General features: G+C 39.1%; 1 protein-coding gene across 2 annotated transcripts in view; it reads right to left on the reverse strand.

Annotated features, from left to right (window-relative positions):
* prkcz (protein kinase C zeta) overlaps positions 1-15,875 on the reverse strand; it is a 111,771-nt gene extending 95,896 nt beyond the window's left edge. The window contains exons 1-2 of one of the 2 annotated variants that reach the window (XM_012965860.3): positions 15,450-15,875; positions 10,387-10,568 (exon numbers count right to left, since the gene is read on the reverse strand). In XM_012965860.3, the coding sequence (XP_012821314.1) occupies positions 10,387-10,454 (68 nt within the window). In that variant the 5' untranslated portion in view covers positions 10,455-10,568; positions 15,450-15,875. 2 annotated transcript variants of the gene reach the window in all.
* Positions 15,876-18,460: the final 2,585 nt, after the last annotated feature.

Raw genomic sequence — 18,460 nt, forward strand, 5'->3', positions numbered from 1 at the left:
AAATGAATTAATTGATTTAACTTTAGGGAAGTACTTTCTGCATATTGACTTTCAGTTTTAAGAGTTACCCTAAAAGTATAATGTTGCAATTAACTTTTCACATTAAAACTATCTCTGCAAATTTGCATTTCTAACCCACAGTGAGGAATGCCATTCAACTTGCCATAGTCTTTTCTATTGAAAAAAAAAACTGTTCCTCTAGTGATTATAATTAGTTTGCAAGGCTGTTGCTGAAGTCTATAAAGGTCCCAGTAAATAAATCAAAGTAAATGAAGCGGTACAAGAAAGGCTACATAGGCAGATTATATTGCAATTTAGACTTTACCCCATAATTTGCTTTGAGCTCAGACTCTCTCAAGGCTAAGGGCCACAAGGAGAGCCATATCTAACACCTAACCCACAGACAGGCCTGTTCTACACACAAAATAAACTACTCCATCAAACATTATTTACAATAAGTGGTATACCTTACAGCAAGAAATAACACATCAACTTCTTGTGGTAATTTATGACAATACATGTACAAACCGGATTCCAAAAAAGTTGGGACACTAAACAAATTGTGGAATGCAATGATGTGGAGGTGCCAACTTCTAATATTTTATTCAGAATAGAACATAAATCACGGAACAAAAGTTTATACTGAGAAAATTTACCATTTTAAAGGGAAAAATATGTTGATTCAGAATTTCATGGTGTCAACAAATCCCAAAAAAGTTGGGACAAGTAGCAATAAGAGGCTGGAAAAAGTAAATTTGAGCATAACGAAGAGCTGGAAGACCAAATAACACTAATTAGGTCAATTGGCAACATGATTGGGTATAAAAAGAGCTTCTCAGAGTGGCAGTGTCTCTCAGAAGCCAAGATGGGGAGAGGATCACCAATTCCCACAATGTTGCGCAGAAAGATAGTGGAGCGATATCAGAAAGGTGTTACCCAGCGAAAAATTGCAAAGATTTTGCATCTATCATCATCAACTGTGCATAACATCATCCGAAGATTCAGAGAATCTGGAACAATCTCTGTGCGGAAGGGTCAAGGCCGTAAAACCATACTGGATGCCCGTGATCTCCGGGCCCTTAAACGACACTGCACCATAAACAGGAATGCTACTGTAAAGGAAATCACAGAATGGGCTCAGGAATACTTCCAGAAACCATTGTCAGTGAACACAATCCACCGTGCCATCCGCCGTTGCCAGCTGAAACTCTACAGTGCAAAGAAGAAGCCATTTCTAAGCAAGGTCCACAAGCTAAGGCATTTTCACTGGGTCAGGGATCATTTAAAATGGAGTGTGGCAAAATGGAAGACTGTTCTGTGGTCAGACGAGTCACGATTCGAAGTTCTTTTTGGAAATCTGGGACGCCATGTCATCCGGACCAAAGAGGACAAGGACAACCCAAGTTGTTATCAACGCTCAGTTCAGAAGCCTGCATCTCTGATGGTATGGGGTTGCATGAGTGCGTGTGGCATGGGCAGCTTGCATGTCTGGAAAGACAACATCAATGCAGAAAAATATATTCAGGTTCTAGAACAACATTTGCTCCCACCCAGACGTCATCTCTTTCAGGGAAGACCCTGCATTTTTCAACAAGATAATTCCAGACCCCATTCTGCATCAATCATAACATCATGGCTGCGTAGGAGAAGGATCCGGGTACTGAAATGGCCAGTCTGTAGTCCAGATCTTTCACCTATAGAGAACATTTGGCGCATCATAAAGAGGAAGGTGCGACAAAGAAGGCCCAAGACGATTGAACAGTTAGAGGCCTGTATTAGACAAGAACGGGAGAGCATTCCTATTCCTAAACTTGAGAAACTGGTCTCCTCGGTCCCCAGACGTCTGTTGAGTGTTATAAGAAGAAGGGGAGATGCCACACAGTGGTGAAAATGGCCTTGTCCCAACTTTTTTGGGATTTGTTGACACCATGAAATTCTGAATCAACATATTTTTCCCTTAAAATGGTACATTTTCTCAGTTTAAACTTTTGTTCCGTGATTTATGTTCTATTCTGAATAAAATATTAGAAGTTGGCACCTCCACATCATTGCGTTCAGTTTTTATTCACAATTTGTTTAGTGTCCCAACTATTTTGGAATCCGGTTTGTATAAATTTCATTAAAAAAACCCAAGGCAAATAATGTATATAATTTGAGATATTATCTAATGACTGATTGCAGTTTTTAGAAAGTACAAACAAGATCAAAACCAAACTGTTATTTTTGCCTGTCTGCTTAAAAAAAAAAATGTATATTTCTTTATGTATTTTATTCATTACATATGTACTCCTTTAGGTTGGTGATATAGACCTAAAGGTGATTGGGAGCAGATGTGGGGCATGACCTGATGGATTGGAGAAAATTGTGAATTGGGTTGGACAGGGTATGGTGTACATTGCCACTAAAAAAATTTTATGATGCCCTCTGAAACAGACATGAAAAGCAAGCAAGATTTCATACCACATGAAAAAGATTATCAATGAGATTTAGAGACACTTCCTAAAAGTATAGTGGGATTTCTTGCTCGCACATGGGGAGCACTGGGGACAGGATGCGCTGAAGTTTTCTGCACGTCCTGTTCCCAGTGCTCCATATGCAAGCAAATTTAGGTGAGGCTGGACGTCATGCCACCCTTAAATTTGTGCCACCCTAGCCCAGGCCTTTTTGGCCTGATTATAGTACTGGGCTGAACCTGTAGGAACATAAGCAAGTGTCCCAGAAGAAAGCACTAAGCATTTATTGAGGGACTCTTGTCACTGGGCAAAGACTGAGATGCCAATCTAATCTCAAATATCAACGTGTTTAAATGTTGAAGATCCACTACACACTGAGTGCAATTGTTTAGTAAAATGTTGAGGGCTTTTAAGATTTTATGAGGAAACCTGAGTACCTGTCAGGTCAGGCCACTGGTGAGTGACCAACAGGTAGGATCCTATGTGCTGAGTATCTCAGGAAATACCCATTAATGGAAGAGTAGAAGCCATGGTAAAGTGAAAGAATAGATTTAATGAGCAAAAAGTAAAAAGAAAAAAAAAACAGATAGAAGTGCAGACTGAAAACCAGAGTTCAAACAGAGGCCAGTGGTGAGGCTAACGGTAGACAAATGGAGTCCGGTAACAAGTTGGAAGGTCAGGGCTGGCAGAAGACTAGCGAGGTCCATAAAGCAGACCAAAGTCAGTGGCAGGCAGCAGGCAAGCAAGGTTGAGTAAACAGGCCAGGGTTAAAACCAGGGAATCCACAGAAATTGGTACCAGGTGGACACAGTAGAGCTGGAACAAGGAACCAGGCAGGGCATACATCAGGGAACACGGGAACCAAGAATCCCAGAATCACAGGCTAGATCAGGCTGGGGAGCACGGATGATCAAGTAACCGTGAAATGCATGGAGCAAGCTAATAAAGGTCCTTAATTGCTTGATCACAAGCACATGTGGTTAACAAGGTAGGCGGAGGCAAATGATCATCAGGGAGATATATCGGATTCATATTAGAAATGATGACCAGTCCCAACCCTAAATGCCCCTAATGGCTCAGTTTGCAAATGCAAATAGGATTCAGGTTGGGTTTAGTATTCATTTGAATCTTTAACAAAGGGATTTGGCTGCATTCCAAAATAGTGGATTCAGTGCACCCCTACCTGACAGTATCCAAAGATACCCACACAAGGTGAACATAAATCCAATAGATGAAGCTAAAAAGACACATGCCCATATACTGTAGTTCAACCATTTTGCCAAAGTGAAACCTGCCTTTCTTCTAATCGCTCCAGAGGAAGGAAAAAAAACCCTTCTGAAGCCTCTCCAATTTGCCTCAGATGGAGAAAAGTCCTTCCTGACTCCAAGAGGGCAATCAGACAGTCCCTGGATCAACATTGTACTTAGCGTTTGCATTTCTATCTTCTTACTTTCTAAAAGGGCATCCAACCATGTCTGAATCTGTAGAACTTAACAGCTTCTACTGCAAAAACCTTCTGCATCTTAAGTTAAAAAGTCCCTTCTTATAATCTCAATGGATGCCCTCATATCTGCTGGAAGAATCTAATGCAGAATAACACATCAGAGAGTTTATTGTATGGCCCCTTGGATATTTATACAGTCATAATATCACCCCTTCTCCTTTATAAACAATCCAAACTTGGTCAACATTTTTGCATAAGTGAGGTCTTCCAAACACTTGCCCGCTACAGATAAAGTTATTATCCACAATTACCCTCCAAGTCCTTCTTCATTAAGGGTAAAAAAAAGCCTTGCATATTTTTAGATCAAAAATTTATAATCTCACACTTCATCATTATAAAACAGTCCGATTATCATCTGCCATTAAGACCAGATCCTCCTGCTAAGATGCCACATCTTAGATCCATCGTTTTGCATGCATGATTATCAATGATAAGCTGCACTTACATGCACCAATATATGAATGAAAGGAAGCCTGAAAAAAATCAGAAAAAGTGGCCTAGCTAAAATTAAACTAAGCCAAGTATTCAAGGGTGTATTCCATCAGGCCCAGGCCTTTGGTCATATTAACTTTGTTTAAAAAGTGTCAGCCACTGACTTATCAAAGTCATGTGTACATTTACATAGACCTGAAACTCTGACACCTATAGTGTATACACCTAGAACATAATACATATGCATATAGTGCCTTGGCTCTAATTAAACAAAGGCTTCTAGTTGCACAAGGAAACTACACCCTATCAAAAAACTGACTGAATAATTAAACATTATATTACACATTCAAGCCTTTTTTAACAAGTTAAAACTAGATGACAACGTTTTAGAAACAAATATGATGATAAATTAACCCTAAGAAAAAACTTAGCCCACGCCAGGACAGCACACGGTCTTTATAATTTGCATCTGAGTATTATCCTGGTTTTGCAATGTGATAATTAGATTTTTTTTTAAGACCTTAGGAGTTATTTTTGATACAAAGCTATAAATATAGCAAGGAGACAAAGCTTCTGACACATTCTTTTGTGATGTGTGTGTTCATGTCACCGAATCTCTCACACCTACAGCTGAATTCCAGAGCGGATCACTGGAGCATGTCAGGCAAAGCAGGGTGGGGGAACGAAAACAATCACATAGATAAAATGCAAATGAATATGATTTTTTAAAAATCATATGCGCATGCTAAGATTTTAACAACTAAAGGCAATGTTAATGAAAATTTACTTATAAACATAGGCCTTTACCTTTCAAACCAATACAGTTAGATGCCAAAGATTGCTTTTTGCTTTTCTGGGTGCTTTGGCTATGCCAAGGACACCTCAGCATGGGGCACCCCTTTAAATGCACGGATATACTGATACACCAGATTCTTCTCAGCCTGCAGATAAATGTGCCGAATTCCACTTTGTGTGCCAGCATCCAGGCCAACGTAATGGCTCTAGGTTCAGGCACAACAACATTATTAAAGCGTAGGGGCAGAATCTTGGCCTGCATTTATCCACAAGCTGAGAATCCGTCCTGTATGGCATTAGTCTTATAGAAAAAAATAAAATCAATGTTGACCAAGTTACCTAGTTTAAATTAGACATATTCTCAAATCACTGGAATGCCCTTCCTAGTGATGTGGTAATGGCAGGCTCTTAATGCCTTTAAGAGGGGCCTGGATGAGTTTTTGAACAAGCAGAATATCCAAGGCTATTGTGATACTAATATCTACAGTTAGTATTACTGGTTGTATATATATAGTTTATGTATGCGAGTGTATAGATTGATTAGTATAGGTTGTGTGCTGGGTTTACTCGGATGGGTTGAACTTGATGGACAATGGTCTTTTTTCAACCCTATGTAACTATGTAACTGGTAGCAAACCATACATGTTGCCTGTGATTTCAAAAGTAGCCTTTGGGATGGAAACTTTAGATGTTTTGTCACTCATGGTAGCGCACATTTACCATGCCAGTACCCTTTCTTTATAGGGCCATACTTTACAAAACATTAAGTCAAACAGATCTGGCAATCAAGAAATACTGAACCTGGCTTTTTGTACTCAATGAGAAAAAAAAATTTTCAAATATCTCAGCCTGCATTACCAAACACCAACAACAACATCATGAGTATTGCAAAACATTGTCCATATATTGCAGCTATTATTTATAGCTGAATACATATCATAGATAGCAAGTGACAAATTGGGTGAATCATTTTATAGTGAATAGTAATATTTGTACGAATAGTGGAGACATTTGCATTTAACACCCAATCACCCTGCACCACTAAAGGTTAAGAAAAAAAAAATACACACATAAGAACTGCTGCATGGGCAACAATTTTAGCATTCTCTACCACAAACCTATAATGTACTGTTTCACAGATGTCAATAGTCTAATTAAGATATGAATAGCACTACATGCTGGTAAAAAGGGCAATTTAAAGTGTTTGGTAAAATGCACTCTGTCCTAGTACAACATTCTGTTACTGCTAGAGAGTGTGCTGAGAACCTGAATTGTTACTATATCTTTCCACACTAATCTACCAAGTACGCATTGCCATACGATACAGGGATGTTGGAATAATGCCCACTAAGAATTCAAAACAAAGGGTGAACCAACCTTGCCATCTCTTAATATGAAATAATTGTCATAGCAATTGTAAGTTAACTGCACTGTAAACATTCTACACACAGGAAAAATGAAGGTGGAAACAGCACTTGTGAAAAGCAGACAAGCGTACAAGTGTAACCATGTGGTCAGTTTTTTGTTGCAACCAAGAACATACAAACATTTTAGGGATTCCCCTATAAAATAAAAATGTAGTCCCAGAACACACTTGGAAAACAGTAACCTAAAAAGAATAAGAATATGTCCCATTAATTCAAGTTAAAGGCAGCCACAATAATATATATCAGGGGTCCCCAACCTTTCTTATTCGTGAGTCACAGTCAAATGTAAAAAGACTTGGAAAGCAACACAAGCACCATAAAAGTTAATGGAGGTGCCAATTAAGGGCTAAGATTGGCTATTAGGTATCCTCTATGCACACTATCATCTTACAGGAGGCTTTATTTGGTAGTAAATCTTGTTTTTATTCAACCTAAACTTGCCCCCAAAATAACTACCTGGTTTGGGGCACGGAGAGCAACATATTGGGGATCACTGATATACATTATCCTGGATGCTTGGGACCTGAGGTTCTCTGGATTAAGGGGCTTTCTGTAATTTGGATTAGCCTACTAACAAACATTTAAAAATCAATAGGATTTTTTTGCGACCAATATGAATTTATGCAGCTTAGTTACCATCAAGCGCATCAAGGTACTGTTTTATTATTAAAGAAAAAAAGTAGATACATTTAAAAATTATGCTTTAAATTAGATAATATATTCAGATGCACAGAGTATGTTTAATTTTCTGTGCCTCATAATAATAGTATCGAAAACTAGTTTAAGTTTATATAAGTATAAACCATATAAAGCTAAGGCTTACAACATGTTAACTCAACTACACAGTCTTACACCCTTGACCTTTAGCTTAAGTTAATGCAGCACGAGAAAAGGAGGAATGGTTGCATTGTACAAGGGTGACATATTATACTGTACCTCTATGGCTAATGAAACAGCAATGTGACTGCATTCCTATAAAAGCAAGGGCAACATTCTTGCAAGATCTAAAATTCCTAACAGTTCCACCTGTACTCTCAGCAATTTTAAGAGCAAGGCATTCAGCCAGTCATTTCCTTTTTCCTAGCATTATTCAGCAGGCCTGCCAACAGTTCTGTAGAGTACTTTGAACAGTAGTTTATCTTATTTCATAAATAGTACCAAATTTATTTAATTATACTTAAAAGAAAATGCACAAACACTATCTGAACTGCAAAAATGTTTAATTAATGATTATATATATGTATAAATATTATCCCCCACCCATTCCAAACATCCATGAGGAATTTGTGATATTGTGCCTCTGATTGAAACAGGTCCATTGAACCCAATTGGCCGTACATTGGCTGCCCTATGGACCATACCAGCTTTTTATTGGCCCATGTATGGGACCCTCTGATGATCAGGTTTGATTTTCCTGTCAGATCAAGGACTGGATCAGCACATTGATACGGAACTCGATCCAATGGCCTGTATAGCGGCAATTATGACCAAGGCCCAAATGATAGGATCAACCCGATATCACCCACCTCAAAGAGGGCATATCAGGGAAAGATCTGATTGTTTGGTTACCTTACCAAACAAGTAGATCTTTTAAATTATGGCCATGTTTATGTTTGCAGAGGCATTTATCCCCATCCTCACCATGTGAATCTATGCTGACATGAAGGATTCTAGGACTTCAAGGCCAAATGAATGAGCTGATGCCAAAAGGGGGGTGTTTTTTCTCTTTAAGTAAATAATTTATTTTTCTTGGGGGGATTGATCTATAATATTACAATAAATCCTTTTTACTGACATCAACCCCTTCTTCCGTCAACCTTTGGAATGCCCCAGGACACATTGCTGATTTAAATATGACTGAAAACTTAGAATGTATGTCACTGGCACTGTATCTTCCTTGCCAGCAACATAGAGTCTATGTAGTTAGCAGGAAAATGGTTATTCAAAGTTAACAGGACAAAAACATTATTGTTTCTTTTTAGTGTAAATGCTAAGTAGTAGAATTTAGGAATGAAGTTTACATACCTGTAAAAGCCAAATCAATAAATATTACAGGAAAAATATAAACAACATAGAAACTGTTTTTGCTTGATACACTCCTCACCTAACAGGATATTCCAGCCATTCCAATTACTACCTGAAAGAGGTCCATGCCTCATACATATGGCAAATTTAATAACTGGTTGGCCAGCTTTCACTTTTAACCAGTGACTCACTAAAATGAACTGCACACACCAACTAATTATTGCAGAGAATTACTAAACTGCAAAGAAAACAACCACGCGGACCACTATATAGAACAGTTATTTTTCACACATCACTGTTTAAAAAGTTTTTTTTTATTTTCAATTAATTCACAAACACAAACTAACAGTCTACAACAAATAAGCAACTAATAAAGCAGTAATTATGTCTATATGAACAAAAAATTAATTGAAAAGTTTCTTCTTTTAACATAAAACATACACTTGTCAGCTGTTCTTATAAAGAAATGAATAATATTAAAAAACATTTGTGTACAAGGACAGCTGCAAGTCTGATACAATGTGCACACTGGATCTTTTGTACTCTTGCTTCTGGATCCACGGGAAGTCTAAAGGCCTCAATGGTAATTAATTGCAAGTTTCTTAAATAACAGGGAAAAAATGCTCTTTGGAAAATGAAACAGTTTTTATATTTCCGGACAGCAAAGTGTTCTGGATGAAGGGAAGAAAAGGAAAGGAAATGTAGTTTCTACATACTTTAGGGCTACTAATGTTATTTAGGCAAACGTTATACTTTCTGGAAAGGGCTGCTGGAACTGTCTAAAAGCACAGAAGCCATCGGACAGTTGTCCACATGATGGTTCTGATCCAGATGAAGTCTTGGTCCAGCAACCTGGCAAACCCTATTACATTATCTGCATGTAGTAAGTGTACTAATAAGCATATAACAGACATTTAAAGTACATTAAAGGAGATATGCTGAGCACTGTTACAGTTTATATTATTGTTTAATTATCTTTTTTTTTCATGATATTAGCAGAATTAAACACAGCTAAGAAGAGGATTTTCATCACCAGCTCTGCTCTGTTGCACTAGCCAGTGTAAAATAGTAGTCACAAAAACTAAAAGAGAATTTTAAAAAATGTTAACCACAAGCATGCAAGTGTACTTTAAACAGTTTTACATTTTTTTTTTGGGGGGGGGGGGCTAAGAACTGTCTTTGATAAAAGTTCTGCATTGTTTGAGCTGAGCTCAGGAGAGGAGGTTAGGAGAAAAAAAGTGAAGCAGACAGCTTTATGGGAACCAGCAATGCCATCTCTTCACTGGCTGCTAGACTGGGGGTGTGTTTAGTAATCTGAGTTTAGAACAACTGAGCATGCCCACAAGCCAACAGCCAAAGCAAATTTCTGAGGGAGGAGGCCGAGTGGGTTACAGGAGGAGAAAGAAAATCTAAGTGATTAAGGGGATGCTGCAGCCTTACTACTAACCTCTGGACAACCAGTGTGGCAGGTATTTAAAGATTTCAAAGAGGCTGTTCACTGATTACATTTTTGTGTGAGGGGTTTGCATGTCCTTTAAGCTGCTGCACAGAGCTGGGAGAACTGAGATGCAATTCCATGTTTTCAAACAGTGGCTATTACCTTTTTTCTTATGGGGAAACTCAACCTAAACAGTACAGAAACCCATTTTTGTGTCCCAACCCACAGGTTACAATTTTCTGCTTTAAAGCAAATAAAGCTGGTGGGGTCAGCATCCATTTAATCTTACAAAAGTGATTGGTTTTCACTTACCCTTTATAGTGTGCCTTAATTTTAATGTCCTTTGATAAATCCATTTTTGACCCCATCTTGCTTGGCATGATATTCAGCTACTCCAGTACAGGTTTTTTTAAGTACAAACTGTTCATCAGCAACCAGTCAAGACAGCTCTGCTGTTATAGCAGCACTGTTTCAACATAGAAAGTGCTCTTTACCTGTGAAAAAAAGACAAATAATGTATTAACATTAGCATTAAATTAGTTGAACGATAGAAAAGACCAATACAATTCAGTATAGAATATATATTAAAATGTTAAATAGCATAACAAATTAAAAGATATTATGCAAGAGAGTGACATACTAATATTTCTGATACATTATTGATATCATGCCAATGCAAGTTAAGCTATCTGGGGAACCTTTCCACAACAATCTAGACTGCTTTTTTTTATAGCTTTTCATTGTTTAAGAACCTAAATGATGTGTTCTGCAGTGATACTGTGTATCAGACATTAATCTCTAGCCTGCCTTGTGTAAAAAAAAAAAAAAACACAACAATCATAACAAATCACAAACCTGTATGAATAAGACCATAAAGCACTGTTAGGTGATGAATTACCTGCATTAATTAGGGTATGCCAACAACTATGGGACTGACACCAGATAATTAAATAAGATACAGACATTCTTTGCAGAACTGTACAATTTATGAGAATAGAAAACAAATGGACACATGTATCTGATGGTGCTGGTAAAGGTTTCCAGTAAGCTACAACACTGCAGCAGATAATCAATAAGCCAAAGTGCAGAGTATAGTGCTGAGAATTATCTCCATGTATAAGAAGCTGGTTTGATAGATACTCACAATTCCAGTGTGTCCATCAGACAAACTGTATATTAACAGAGAGATGGAGACAATGCATGTAAAGGGTCCCTATGGCCTTAAATATTTCAGGGTTCCCTCATTGTAAAAACTGACAAAGCCAATCCAGAAAGACAAAAGTACCTTTTAGTTCCGGAAATACAAAATATGTCCCAAAATCTGCTAAATCAATAATATCTCAATGACTTCCGGCAGAAATGTACTAGAAAAAAGGGACACCATAACAGCCCGCACAAAGGTTATTTCCCTTTTATAGAGTCAAGCAAAACTTATATTGCTCAAAGCATACCTTTACTGCAATGCTAAACTACTGGTGTTCTACCTATATCTGCCACAATAAGTCATTTAGGGAACCTTCAGCTTATCAAGAAGAAAAATCAGTAGGTTCAATGGGACTGTTAACCCTAAAAAATCATTCTAAAAGTTTCACTATGCTGGTGGTCAAGCAAAATTAACTTTACTTATACCATATAAATTATTTAAACATTTTCCCTTCAGTCTTGGAATTCACTGGATTCACAGCAAGCAGGAAGGCGCCATTTTATGGACATTGTCAGTAAAACAAGCTTTGCATCATCCCAAAATCTTGTGTATGCCCCCGAATAGGAGACCTGATGTCCATGTCAAGTCACAGGCTTCACAATTATAGATGTTAGCAGAGAAGTGGAATGTCAAGAGTGCAGTGACATTTAGCAACTGTAAAATAGAAAGTGATTGCTATACCTGAGGCATAGAGGCAGGGAAGGCAACAAAAGATTGAAAGACGGATTTTTAAATACATTTGTAACAGGTACAGGTATGGGATCCATTATCCGGAAACCCGTTATCCAGAAAGTTCCAAATTATGGAAAGACCATCTCCCATAGACTCCATTATAAGAAAAAAATTCAAATTTTTTAGAAATAATTTCCTTTTTCTCTGTAATAATAAAACAGAACCTTCTACTTGATCCCAACTAAGATATAATAAATCCTTATTGGAGTCAATACCAGCCTATGGGGTTTATTCAATATTTAAATGATTTTTAGCAGACTGAAGTTATGGTGATCTAAATTACGGAAAGATCCCTTATTCGGAAAAGCCCAGGTCCCATACCTGTACCAGTAAAGATGTTTCAATAAGAAAATGGGGTTTAAAATTTACTTTGAAAAGGGGCTTTTATTATGTGGGTCCATTTTATATCCTGGACACAGAGCTATAGCAATTCTATGCTCAAGTTGTAAACTGTGACCAAGGTATGTAGCACATTGCACCTACTACATTTACGGTTTACTAGAAGATACCAAGGGAAGCTAGATGCAAGTGCTTCAGGGTTGAAGTCTGCTCTCACATGTGTTTATGGGAGACACTAGCAAATAGGAGATTATTTACAGACCAAGTTCATTTGCAAAGCACGGTCACCATACAGAGAACTGAAGGTCTACAGGTGGACCATTATGTGGTAAATTCCTCAGGAAATTAAGAATTTGCATCAGTCCCAGCACCCAACCCATATCTGCTTACCCTAAGCCCAACCCACACCTGCTTTCTTTCCCACATGCAATTCCACCCAACCCACAACTTAAATGGTCCCCTGTAGCCCACCTCAGTGCAGCTAATAGGGTAGTTGTGGGCCATCCACACATTGGGGACATCAGGTATGTTCCGTCCCCATCCCAACATATTCCGCAGGTACCCTCCCCGCTGCATGACTTTACCTGATGGAAGAGGAGCACATCAGTGTTCAAATGCAATCCTCATCCAACAGGATTTTCAAAGCAGGATCTTCCAGGGGCCCCATACATGGGCTGAAAACTTGTGTATAAACATGAACGACTAGCTTAACTTGTAATAGACTTATCAGATCTAATTCCTGATTGACTGCTCTTGGCAAATTAGCTCCTATGTTAGTATATAAGACTCAAAGTAGTAGATCATTTTTTAATTAGTAGGTTATAGATTAGCCTATTCTTAGCAACTTTTTAATTGGTCTTAAATTATACCTTCTAGTTCTGCCTGTTAGACAGCAGTAGGCTACTACAATCTGCAATTGCTTTTCTTTTTTTTTTAATTTAGCTTTTGTTTAGCAGCACTTCAGAATTTAAGCAGCAACATGTTTCTGTAGTGTTGCTAAAGTAAATTGAAAGCTAGCAACCATAAGGCAATAGAAAGACTGAGAGACAAACAGGAGTGGGCCCCACAGAGCAAAGGGGATTTTGGCTGCTAGAGTCTCTACCTCCATTTGAAAGCTGGGAAGGAGCAAAAAAGCTACAGCTACTAACCGGCCTCCCTAACTCCAATCTCTGCCCCCTACAGTCTATATTAAATACTGCTGCCAGAGTTCACCTCCTCTCATCCAGGAGAGTTCAGGCCCTCCCCCTGCTAAAGCCCTTATTGTGGCTTCCTATTAAACAAATAATATCTTACAAACTCCTTCTCTTAACCTTCAAAGCCCTCCATTCCTCTGCTCCTCACTACATCTCTTCCCTTGTGTCTCCGTACGTTCCCGGCCAACTCCTTCGTTCCTCGCAGAGCAATCGTTTGGCTGTGTCCCCCACTACTTCCTCAACAGGAATTGGATCCAGCCAAATCCACGTGTCTGGCCAAACCTAATCTGTATCCTTAAAATCACGTGACTTTTTGTCACAAACATAGAAGTTGAAAATTTTTCACCAAATACAGTTCTCTTTAGCCCCTGCATGGCCTAATTTTCATATGCAAATAATTATTCAGATCGGATTAGCGAGGTTGCCAATTGAGCGGATCTTCTCCCGATATCCCTACCTACAGGTGGGCGATATCGGGCTAATTCGAATTAGATTGGCGGGTATATGCGCAGTTGGTTTGGGGACCGGATTAACAAGCTGATGCAGTCCCCAATCCAACTGAAAAATCAAACCTGCCTGAATGAGATCTGGACGATTTCATGCAAGATGTTGGTCAGGCAGACCCGTCATTTGTGCCCACACACAGGCCGGTCTAAAGGACCAATATCAGCAGCTAGAATCGGTCCATGTATGGCCACCTTTACTTTAAAAACATACAGGGCTCATTAAACCATCCATAGATGTAAAAGAGCTTGGATAACATCATATGTGAAGCATACATGTATAAATCTTCCTTAATCATACACCCAGAGCCAAATAATTATTAATAATATAATCTAATATTTAATAACAAACAACTTACATATTGTTAGAATAAAAACAGTCTCTGCATAATTTGCAAATCACCTTAAACTGTTTATATTAAATACATTTTTATACCACAGCGTTTTTCAACCACTGTTCCGCGGCACACTAGTGTGCCGCGAGATGTTTCCTGGTGTGCCGTAGTACCAATGTACTAGGGGGGCACTGCTCTTGGCACCAATGTACTAGGGGGGCACTGCTGCTGGGCACCAATGTACTAGGGGGGCACTGCTCTTGGCACCAATGTACTAGGGGGCACTGCTGCTGGGCACCAATGTACTAGGGGGGCACTGCTGCTGGGCACAGAGTTAAATTTTTTAACATTTTCTAATGGTGGTGTGCCTTGTGATTTTTTTCATGAAACAAGTGTGCCTTTGCCCAAAAAAGGTTGAAAAACACTGTTATACCACATTCAGAATGTAAAAGGCAACCTGCCAATTGTCTAATGTGTGATGCGGAAGGAAATAGAGGCACTCTATGTGAGTAACTAAGCAATCAGTAGCTAGTTATTAATCAGTACCCTAACCAGTTACACAGCATTCACAGTGACATAGGACAACAATATCTGTTGCATTACTCTTTTACTGTGAACTTCTTCAGCCTCCATAATAAACACAGAATGAGCTTTCCCAGAGGTGAATTGCTTTCAGCATGAAACTTGGTCACAAAAAGCTTGTATTATATGGGAAATAAATATTCATTGTGAGTATGAGAACTTCCCCTTCACAACTGTTGTCACCACTCTGGGGCACAATCATTGCAGTGTTACTGGTACTAAAGTGCTTTACAGCAGCTCTAATCCGGCCTCTACAGGAATTCAACAATCACTAGGTAACTTCAGCAGGTGATGGAAAAGCTGAACTGCAGCTCCCAACCAGTGCTGTCATTTTAGCTCCCTACAGGAAGCCAGGTGATCTCTATTTAAAGAAACAGTAAAGAAATAATGATGATGATGATGATGATGGGAGCTAGGAAGCTAGGACACCGGACACTTGATACACACACGTATAGAAAGAAAATACCTGAGTCAGCCTGTCCCTTACCTGCAATACTGATACACACACTTCCTTTTAGCTCGGCTTCTCCACTGAGCCCGATCAGCTACTCCCGGCCGTAACTCCAGCCGATATCCCCACCCCCCGGTGTAACACGGAATCGGAGGACGAACATTACGGAGCCGAGAGGGAGGAGATACAGGAGGCGTCACTGGACAGCGGATACGAGAGGGTTAATAAGTACCAGCTCGTCTAACCCTGTCACAGTGCAACAACTCCAAGCATCCCCTCACACCTGCGCACACTGACCCGCCTCTTTAGTTGCCAAATTCCTGGCGCTACCAAACAGTTGCCTGTCAGCGCCGCTGGCAAACAACTCCCCGGCTAAAACTCAAGAGTCTCTCCTTGCGAAGCACTTCGGACTCTCGAAACATGGCGGAGTAAACTGGGTGTTAGTGGCAGCCAATAGCAGAGCTCTCCGATAGCTCTCCAGCAAATCGCGTGCTCGTATTGAAAATACAGTGTCCAATTACACAGGCCGGCCAAAGGTTAGCTGTCCAATGCAAGACGAATGTTAATTACCTGCCGCAGGACTCAAGGGATTAACCAATAGGGACAAAGGAGATTACACCTGCAGCCAGTCATACACTGGGAAAGGGAAGCAAGGCTATAAACCTGTAACTGAGTAACAGGATGGATTGTAGGGAGCTGTCACTATTCTGAAGGAATGTGCGCGTTTATTGTTGAGTCACAGTGCATTGCTGATTGTGGAATTCACCTGTTGTAATAAAACATTACCTGGGCGTGTACAAAAAGGAGCGCTAGTGTGAAAATATGCATGACCATTAGTAATTATACAATAAAAGAACGGAAACGCTGTAAATAGTCACTGAGATGCTCTTGGCTGGCAGGTTGCTCTGCGAAACTCAATTTCGTTTCTTAAACGTCGTGATAAGTGTGCGTGTAAAGGTTTTAACAGCTGCTCACTAGTATTAACAACATTATAAAATGGTTCCAACTATAACCAAAATATTGGAGGTTAGACTCCTAACAAAGGGCCAAACTTGTCTCTGTGGTATTCTGTTCTTTCCATGCCTAATTGCCTATTATGATGCTAAAACTTATAGCGTTCGATATAGTAAATGGCAGTTCTTAGTATATCTTTCCTGTATGATTCACATGGAAAAGTATCTGTGAGGAAGTAAGTGCTCTAAAGGTGTTATAGTGTAGAGTGCAGTAGCCTTATTATTAATATTAATAAAGTGCATAACATTGTTCAGGAAAAAACCAGTAATCCATAGAGAAGGAAAGTGCTTGTGCCTGGTATTTATTCTGAATGTGCTAAATTCAAATAACATTTTCAAATTCAAGTTAATATGCAATGTTTTGAAAAAATGCCGGATTGAGGTTGAGTTTGGTAGAGTTAAAGAAAATTTACACTTTAGTAAATATGCTTCCATATGTCTTATAACTCTTCAAGTTACCTGTGTGGCATTGATTTGTCATCTACGCATCTACATTAAAATTTGGTGAAACAGGTTAGTGACCACTCCGAGGAAACATTATTTTTATTGGATAGAGCTAATCACTGATGCATTGCTATGTGTTACTGCCTACATAAATATTTGTCCAGTGTTTAGTACATAAGCTCAGGTGAGTTTTGTGGCACACTATAAAGCAGGGCTCGAAGTAGGGGCACCTGCCTATTGCACAATGGTAGGGGCCGATAGGCCTCTCATCCCCCCCCCCCCCCTCCAGTGTTTGTCAGCGCGAGTTCCCCTCCGGGACATCACCACATGGGCAAGGTGGCCCAGTTACAAAGCCAATAGATGAGATACTAATGCAGAGGGTAATGCAAGGAGTGAAAGCCTGGTGTATTGGTCACAATAACTGCATACTTTGCCTGATGTTGGGTATGTTTTGCTTGCAGAATGTCAGGGTATCAACAGTAAAATATGGTGGATCATTTGTATAGGTTTAGGCAGTGATCCCCAACCAGTGGCTTGTGAGCAACATGTTGCTCACCAACCCCTTGGATGTTGCTCTCAGTGCCCCCAAACCAGGTAGTTATTTTTGAATTCCTGACTTGGTGGCAAGTTTTGGTTGAATAAAAACAAGATTTACTCCCAAATAAAGCCCCCTGTAAGCTGACAGTGTGCATAGAAGCTATCTAATAGCCAATATTAGCCCTTATTTGGCACCTCCATGAACTTTTATGATGCTTGTGTTGCTCTCCAAGTCTTTTTACATTTGACTGTGGCTCACGAGTAAGAAAGGTTGGGGACCCCTGTGTTTAGGGAACCTTTTTCTCCTAGCCTGTTTAGCACATAGCAGCATAGCATAATTGTAGGTACCTGTCTCGGATTGGTTTTACCCAAAGTTGCCCTTTTCACCGTTATTCATTATTTGAAAATAATTGAATTACCAGTAGTCTCACAGAATATAATGTGAGGTCCCAAAGGGGTGTTTTTACAGCAGACACTTTTCTATCATTGTACCCATCCAATCTACTTCTAGGGCCTTATGGCAAAAAGGCACACAGCTTTACCCAAGGAGACACAATGGGAGTTCTGAAAAAAGGCTTCTCCCATATTGGGACCCAGAGGTGAGGATTCCAATGGGAAAGAATCTAGTCCTTGATGTCATGGTTGCATGAGAGTCAATAACCAATTAATAATTAAGTTTAATAGATGGATCAAAGGTGTATCCATTAAAAGCACACAACTGGTGCTGCAGAAAAACTGAGAGAAATATAAATAAAAATCATGTTGCCAAGGTTATTCTTTACAAGAGTTGTTTCCACATGAGTTTCTATTCAGATGCACAGTCTCAATAGTCCATCAAATTATTTATATAATCAATAAAAACATAGTTTACTTTTTATTGACATTGGAAAAATATTTAGGTAATGTATCATTGTTTTATTATTCTGGGAATTATGCCATTTCATATAAAGAATGTGTTCAAAGTACAGTTGACTTACTTGACATTAGTCAATCTTTCTTATCTCTGTGTTTATTGCACTGGTTTTCAAGACAATTCAAAAGAGATACACAATT

Source organism: Xenopus tropicalis, chromosome 7 (assembly GCF_000004195.4).
Source record: "Xenopus tropicalis strain Nigerian chromosome 7, UCB_Xtro_10.0, whole genome shotgun sequence".
Classification (NCBI taxonomy): domain Eukaryota; kingdom Metazoa; phylum Chordata; class Amphibia; order Anura; family Pipidae; genus Xenopus; species Xenopus tropicalis.